We start from the raw sequence: 8318 nt of genomic DNA on the forward strand, positions 1-8318 counted from the left end.
AGTGGCAGTGGTCTGTGGCAGTGGCACAGACAAAGCCCCGGCAGGGCTGGCAGCAGCACAGTGGTGGGGCCCAGAGTGTCATTTCAGTGGACTGAAGGACTCTTAATGTTTGTGGAACGGACTGAGATCCATCAGAAGCTCCCGCTGGAGGAAGGGGGAAAGGGTCATTTTTGCCTATTTCACCCCTCCTCTTCCGCCTCTCACTGTTTTAGAGGATCCCCTACGCATTCAATTGTTCAGAGTGCACAGGGGGGCTTCAGAGGGAAATAGGAACTGGCAAACATCACCTGCCCCCTGCCTCCAGCAGGAGTGTCCTGTGAATTGAGTTGTGCTCACAGAAACTCTGAGTCCAAGGCAGATAATGCCTCATTGCTTGACCAACACAGTGCCATTTTACCCAGAGTTTATTCCTCTAAGTAACAGAGGTGCCTTTGCTTTGCTTTTCTGTACATTTCAAAAAACAACTTTGGAAGAATGATAGCCCCCACAAGCCCTCCTGTGGGTGAGAGACCTAGATATGCCATTGAATAAGCATGTTGCTTGATCAATGGCTTTCTGCAATCACTGTCTTTTAATGGCAAGAATTAGATTATAAAGTCCCAAGTGCCTTCCTGGGTAATTTTTGTCTATTAAAACCTTGCATGTTCAAACTTTGCAATGGTTTCAGATTAGCTAGGAATTGTGGGGTTCTGGTGAAGCCAGCATTGAGCATCCCTGCCTTACTATTTATTTCCTCTAAAAAGAGAAAATCAAGATATGCCTGCCTGAATGTCAGATTTGACCCTTGTGACTACCAACTACCTACTAAATAGCTGCCTTCTTTCTTTCCGAGAGTGAGAGACTAAAGGGCAAGCAAGACGTGTTATGAATGATGCATGGGCTGCAATTGAGAAGAGCAACAGCATATTCTCTCTCGGTTTTCCTGGTAAACATCCAGTAAAAGATAGATGGATGTGATGTCATCATTCTCAGAGTTTGCCAACCCTAGGGATGAGTGAATCAGTCTGTTTGCAGCCTGTGTCACTTTTGCAGGCATTCTGCAAGAACACATTAAGCTGCAATTTTAAAACATAATAATTCCACGTGACAATTCACATTTCTTCCCATACAAATAGAAGCGTAAGGCTGCTGTCAAGCTGGAGTTCACATGGCCCCCAGTAGGCAGCCAGGCCAACTCCAGCGTAACAGCATGCAGGTAAGTAGGCAAGCAGGCCATTTGGCAAGTGAGCAGTGCGGGTGGAAAGCGGCCCAGGCAAGGTGTTGAACAGAGGGGAAGAAGTGGTCCACAGAGAGGTTTGACAAACTGCTCTCTGAAACATCTGTCCCACTCTTGTTAAACATGGCTGCAGGAAAGTTTAACAGGGGGCAGCGGCTTCAGAAAACAGCCTCAGACTTCCTTACTTTAAAAGGTGGGGTTGGGGTGAGCTTTGAGGGAGGAAAGGAGGGGTGTGGGATGAGCAGGTGGTGGAGCTGTTAGGTGGGACAGGGGTTTGGGGCAAGCTGTGAAGGAAGGAAAACTGAGGGGATTGGCCAGGGGGTGGGTGAGGTGTCAAGGGAGCGTAGGAGCAGCAGCCCCTAGTCAACACGTAAGCATGTATCTGAACTTAACATTCTTTCAAAATATGCATTTCCAAACACCTCTTGTCTCAAAATACATATTTCTAAACGTTTCCCCCTCAAAAGACCAATTCTTAAACACATTTGGACACGTGTTTTGAGGCAAGAGCTGTGCTGGAACATTTGGGAAGTGTGAAAGACGTTGGCCTGGGAGGCACTGTTCAGGTGAGCTCATATCAGAAATAACAGAAACAGAAGCATGGCAAGCCCCACCTCCTGCACTTCATTGGCTGCTCCTTACAGCAAAGGGGGGGAGACATTTTGGGTACGATAATGACACCGTCTCATCTGTCTTCTTTCAGTAAACATTACTGGGGAGACATGAGAAGGAGACAGTGCTGTTTTCAGCAATAGTCATCCATCCCTCATGACTAGTAATGTTTGCCCCAAAGGGCAAGCAGCTCTACATGGAACAGCACATTGTATTGCGGCTAAGGCCATGTAGAGACTGTAGTTTTTGAGGGCATTCTGTTGTTGATGCTTGCAGTCAAAATGATCACCCACCCTCTCACCCCCACTATGGTCTCAGATCAAGTAGATTTTTGAGACATTGGAACAGCAGCAGCAGCAGCAACAACAACAACAACCCGATAGCATCTATTTGACCAGAGACAACAGTGGGTGAGAGATATTTACACTCTGGATAACAAATGGTTCTTATCATACCATTGCCCAATTGCTAAAGAGCTACTGCCTGCATGGGGCTTCTGATGCCAACTCTTTCATCTTATCCCTCGGGTAGTCAAGCTAGTGCCCTCCAGAAGTCCTCAGACTCCAGCTCCCACTAGCCCCAACCAGCAGGGTGAATGATCAGGGATTATGGGAGTTGTAGTCCAACTAAATTTTGAGGACGCCACTTTGGCTGCCTGCATCTTATCCTATCTACAGTGGTACCTCAGGTTACAAACATTTCAGGTTACATACGCTTCAGGTTACAGATTCTGCTAATCCAGAAATAGTACCTTGGGTTAAGAACTTTGCTTCTGGATGAGAACAGAAATTGCGTGGCGGCGGCACAGCAGCAGCAGGAGGCCCCATTAGCTAAAGTGTTGCTTCAGGTTAAGAAAAGTTTCAGGTTAAGTACGGACCTACGGAACAAATTAAGTACTTAACCCGAGGTACCACTGTATCTTAAAAGCAGGCTTAATCCATAAACTGGGCTCCTTTGGGAGGAAGGGTAGGATATAAATTTAATAAATAAATATGCTTTTTCACGTTCTGTTTTGAATGTGTCTGACGGTGCTTCCATGTGGCAGTCTATTTTGATATCAGTGCTACACATGCATGCAAGCTTTGCCCGGTGCCCACACAATGCTGATATTAGGTGTTGTTGTTGTTGTTGTATTGAACAACATAAAAGGAAAAAAAGGTATACTATATCATACGGGATGGCGTTTTGATGTCATGTGGTCACTGCCCAAAACTTGGTCTACACGAACATCACTGAGTCTGCAGTAAACTCTCCCATAACAATGCCACTTGTGCCTCTTGCTAGCTGCTTCCTACTAAGCAATTATACAGACACCGTTGTATCCAACGAAGTCATTTCATGAGCAGAATGGCTCCCGCAAACACGATGGGACTTCCCTTCCCTCTCCTCCCCCTCCACATCCCTGCCACTGCCTGCAGGTCTGCTCTGGAGATTGGGAGAGGGACCTGGAGCAGGTTTGGGAGGAGGGCACAATGCAGTGGGGGGAAGGAAGTCCCTTCGCAATCTAGAAACGTCCAGGTCTTGCCTGGAAATCTGAGGTTTTGTCTCTTTCCTGTGAAGCCACGCCTAAACCACATGTGCTATTATATATATGTGGCAACCAGGCCATGTTGGAATGTCTCTATGTTCATGGAGCCTAGGCTAGGAGACAAGATCTGTCAACCTAGATTGGCCTCTTCACCTAGAGGATATATAACTCCAAGCAAATTGACTGCAATGAGGATCCCTCGACTCCCTGCACCTCCTGGTAGCATTTAATGAGCCACTGGCAGATCTTGAGTCAGGATGAATCTAGTGCAGAAACTCTTCTCAGGATAAATTCCTGCCCTGCCAGATAGAGGCTGTTCCTTTTTTAGATATAAATCCTGTCTCTCTTTTTTCTTTTCTTCCAGGGGCCCCAGTACTCTTCATTGTGCCATGGGTGGTGGTGAAATTTCTTTATGAAAATATTCAGTAAGTTCCAGGACAATGTGTGTCTCTGCTGTGCAAACTGTTTGTAGGTTATCTGTAATGCTTCTGTCATCGCCAGGCAACTTAACAGATGACATTCCTATGAGGGCTATGGGTGTGAGCAGACCACATTGCACTAAGTGTGAGCAGTGGGGGTGGGAGGTGCTGCAAGGAAGAGGACAGTGTGCCAGGTCACACTTGTTGCACACGATCCATGGTTTGTTTGTTTCTTTCTTTCTTTCTTTCCTGAGATGCTGGAGTACCAATCATAACATGGGGTTCTGGTGGATCCTGCGTTTCCCTGTGTTCCTGGCCATCTTGGTGAGTTCTCTTTATTCCTTGCTTGTCTCAGATGCCCACAATGGCTGCCCTTGTCCAACAAAATGCAGAGGGAACAATCATTTTCCTGCCTCCAGCCTTCTTATTTGGTGTTCCTGAAAAATGAATAGGGCAACCTCCAAGTAATAAAATGTCTAAGGGGCACAATGTGATGCACCTTGTCATGCCAGGGGTAGTGATGAACCAATTTTGGCCTGAAAGCCACATTAGCCATGTTGGGCACACAGCCCACTTCCTTAACTGATGGATGCAGATCAGCTGAGGGAATTATCAACCCCCTCCATAAAATGATGAAGTTGATGACAGGGGAGAGGGCACACAGCATCACCACCAAGGTGCTGAGCAGGGCATAGAGGCTTAAACCAGCGCTGTCTCAACTAATTAACTAAATTGTTTTTTGTGCTGTCAAAATGCTGCCGGGGTGGGGTGAGAAAACATTTCTTTGGGGACCCAATTTAGCCTCCAAGCCTAAGATAAGCCACCCCTGTTGTCCGTGTTACCAATAACAATGATTTAATATGTATATTATAGATAGCACTTTCCCTAAGCGCTCAAATCACAAAACGTTGTTAGCAAGCATATGTACCAGTGATCCAGTAAATGCTCTGCAAACCTCTAATCCTATAGCCCCAGTGATGCATAGACATGGTCACAGCCTGGATGGGGCACTTTAGGGACACCTGTGCAAGCCACTGAGAGCTTATGATGGGTCCAGAATTAATAACAGTAGTAATCATGGCTAAAATTAGACCCTTATTTGCTATGCGTGTCTTTTGACTCTCCTGCAATCCTGCCTCTTCTTCCCACTCAACCACTCTCTCTCTCTCTCTCTTTCAGATCAACTTCTTCATTTTCATCCGTATCATTCAGATATTGGTCTCTAAGCTCCGTGCCCACCAGATGCGCTACACAGACTACAAATTCCGGTACTGGCTCCTGCTCCCACCCTTCCCTGCTCTACAGTGCCATAGCTTTTCCTGGGATGGGAAGCTTCTATTACATCCTGATTACGCCATAATTGCCCATGGCATCACAGTGTTCGTAGGTTAGGGGTATCCCTTCCACACATCCATGAGTTTTGGGGATGAGTACACTGACTTGTGGGTTTTTTTAAATGGCTTTCGATACGAGTCCAGCGGGTTTCTTTTCTTTTCATTCATAAGCCCATTTGTTCCTCCACCAGGTAGGTGGTTCATACGGGGTTCGGGCTGAATACTGTGGGATGCTGCTGCCTTTTGCTTGTGATGCATTCTAATTAGCTGATGCCCCATTTAGGCTGGCCAAGTCAACACTGACGCTCATCCCGTTGCTGGGAATCCACGAGGTGGTTTTCGCCTTTGTCACCGATGAGCATGCCCAGGGCACGCTGCGCTATGTCAAGCTCTTCTTTGACCTCTTCCTCAGCTCCTTCCAGGTGAGGCACACCAAAAGCCCATTCTTTGCTCAGGCCCATTCAAAAACCAGAGAGAGAGAGAGAGAGAGAGAGACAAGCCTTTCTGGTTGCAATTATGATTATTTAACGTGTATAAGACTAGGTTTTTTTCTATAAAAATTATGCTAAAAAGTGGGGGTCGTCTTATACATGGATAGTGCATAGGATAGACGTTTGATTGGTTGCTGCCGTGTCTGTCCACGGCTGTTAGATGTGGTTGCTGCGTCAAGGGCTGGTGTTGATTGGCTGAAGCTGGGGCAATTGGATGGGCGATAGGCAATTTCTGCCTGTGAGGGGACAGATGAGCTCAACAACCCTGTGCAACCCCCCCCCCAAGCGCAATCCTCCCCCCAAAAAGCTCAAGATGTCTGAGCCATCTCCCCCCATTTTCTTAAATTTGAGTCCCCCAAAATAGGGGGCGTCTTATACATGGAAAAAATACAGTAAAATGGCATTATTCTGATTGCCTTCTCTGCCTCTTTAGGGAATGCTGGTGGCCATTCTTTACTGCTTTGTGAATAAGGAGGTAAGTGTGCTCTAAACTGGGGTGGGGGTGTGGTGGGGGAGGGAGATACAGGACATGCAAGCTGATGCACAAGTAGGTAATGTATGGCAGCAAGGATGATTTCCACCTGTATTATCTGAGTGGTATTGGAGGCATGGCTGGAGCAAGATGCAATGTCTTTTGAAATACTGTCAGTGATGAGTGACCCACCCAGCTTAACTCAAGTGGTAAGAAGGCAGATGCAGTCAAAGCTCCTCGTCCGTGTGTGTCTGTCGCCCATGTAACTGGAACTGTGTAAGCAGAACACAACCAGTGCGGAGCTGTTGTTACAAGTACAACGGAATCTGTGCAAGTGTTGTTGGTTGCATTTGCTTCTTTACGTACCCATTTCTGTTGCAACTGACCAGCTGCACATGGTTTCAGAAAGGGGCATGTGCAATTTTCAGTGGACAGAGCAGTAAGAGAGGTGGTACTTAGCCCTTACCCCGTCTGATGCTTTTCCACCGCATCCTCCCATCTCCAATATGTCAGATCTTCTCGGCAAAGGTCTAGTCTGCACTGCTGATTTTGGAATTTGAGGGTGTCATGTGGCAGGGGGAGATGCAGTAAAAATGGCGGTGGGAAACATTTTAGGCACCCTTCTCCTTGAAAATTTTTCCCTTCTGAGGTTGCTTTTCACTACATGAAGCACACATGTCCAAATACACGTTTGTACGTAACTTGCAGTTGTGAGCCCTTAAACTGGCTGCATTTCTCATATGCATGAGATTAATACAGAGTTTATTTATAAAGGTTTATAATCCTGCCATTTGTGGCAAAGCAGCCTACAGCGGATAATAATATTTAAAAATACAACCTCAAGCCAGTAAATAACACATCCTCCCCGCAAATGTTTCTATCTCCATAGGTGCAGTCAGAGCTCATGAAGAAATGGACGCGCTGGAAGCTTGGCTGGGACATAGAAGAGGAATACAAGCACACGTACAGCCACACACCCCAGGTCCGCAACGGGGGCACCAGGACCGGCGAGAAGCACAAGCTGGTTGGCAACTACCTCAATGGGCTGGGCCGGAGCCAAGCCACCATGCACACCAGCACTCAGTACCTGGAGAGGACAGCATGCAGTGCCAGTGAAAACTTGGCAGTGGCCGAGCAGCCCCACTGCTACGAGTTCCCTGACACAGCCGAGAGCAACCTCTGAAGCTGACTTGCCCGTCTGCCCCTGGCTTATGGGGCCTGTCTCACTCTTTGCCCCCTGAGGCAGCCGTCCTGCAGAGCAAAGAGGGCAGCTGGCAGCCCAGGAGGCTGTGGGACACATGACTGGAAAGTGTGCCCTCTGCCAAGCAGCTCGGCACTGACTAGATGGTGCAAATTCCTTTTCCGTGCTGGAGACATGCTTACGAGAGACCCAGCAAGACGAGCTGCCTTGCCTGTCCGCATGCTGAATGCTCCAGGACATGAGATCCAGGGGACAGCCCAGCCACAGGGCATCCTGACAGAGGGGACAATGCCAGACAAGATTTGTAGTGGGAGGAGATTCTGTACAATTGTTAGGAAACTTTGAAAGCCTGCACATTTATGATTGTGCCAGAATCAGCACTGATCAGACTCCTTAAGAATCTCCGATTTCCTCTTTTTTAAAAAAACAACAACCAAAATCCAACAACCAAGTTTCTAGTCCTCATAAATTAGAGAACAAGCACTATCTGCAAAATGCACACACACACACACACACACACACACACACACACACAGGGTCTGTGCAATTATTTTTTTAAATCAGTCATAGGGAAGGATATATCTAGAGGCTATCATGTTTCTTTCATTTTCCCCAAACAAATTGTGCAGCAAAACATGCAAACGTATGTATGATTGTCCAATGCCAAGTGTCCCATTTGCAAAAGGTCAAATTTAGTGGGCTCTCTGAGTACCAACTTTGCAGATCCACATTCGCACATATGGAAATGTAGTCTCTGGAAAAGAGATGTCTTTGCCTTCTGGGCACATGGGATGGCATACCACTTAAAGAGATATTTTGGGGCGGTGCAGAAAGCATTGCCTGCAGAGTTTGGAAGGAAAACAGCACTACCATTCAGTATATAAATCTACGTGGAAGTGACACGGCTCACTTGGGTCACTGACTTTGTACGTGGCTGTACCATTGCATCCACACTGTGGGCATGCTTGCGCCTTCTGTGCTGGGTGACTCTGTAAATCTACTTGTGTGGGCAATACAAGCTCTGAGGGCCTCTTCTGTGTCTGAG

General features: G+C 47.1%; 1 protein-coding gene across 2 annotated transcripts in view; it reads left to right on the plus strand.

The window, feature by feature from the left end:
* The window catches only part of GCGR (glucagon receptor), a 43220-nt gene extending 34917 nt beyond the window's left edge, over positions 1 to 8303 (plus strand). For both annotated transcript variants that reach the window (XM_082211094.1, XM_082211095.1), the window contains exons 9-14: positions 3721 to 3781; positions 4030 to 4099; positions 4955 to 5043; positions 5393 to 5531; positions 6034 to 6075; positions 6962 to 8303. In XM_082211094.1, the coding sequence (XP_082067220.1) occupies positions 3721 to 3781; positions 4030 to 4099; positions 4955 to 5043; positions 5393 to 5531; positions 6034 to 6075; positions 6962 to 7255 (695 nt within the window). In that variant the 3' untranslated portion in view covers positions 7256 to 8303. The remainder of the gene's footprint in view (positions 1 to 3720; positions 3782 to 4029; positions 4100 to 4954; positions 5044 to 5392; positions 5532 to 6033; positions 6076 to 6961) is intronic.
* Positions 8304 to 8318: the final 15 nt, after the last annotated feature.

Source organism: Podarcis vaucheri, assembly GCF_965113315.1.
Source record: "Podarcis vaucheri genome assembly, chromosome: 2".
Taxonomy (NCBI): domain Eukaryota; kingdom Metazoa; phylum Chordata; class Lepidosauria; order Squamata; family Lacertidae; genus Podarcis; species Podarcis vaucheri.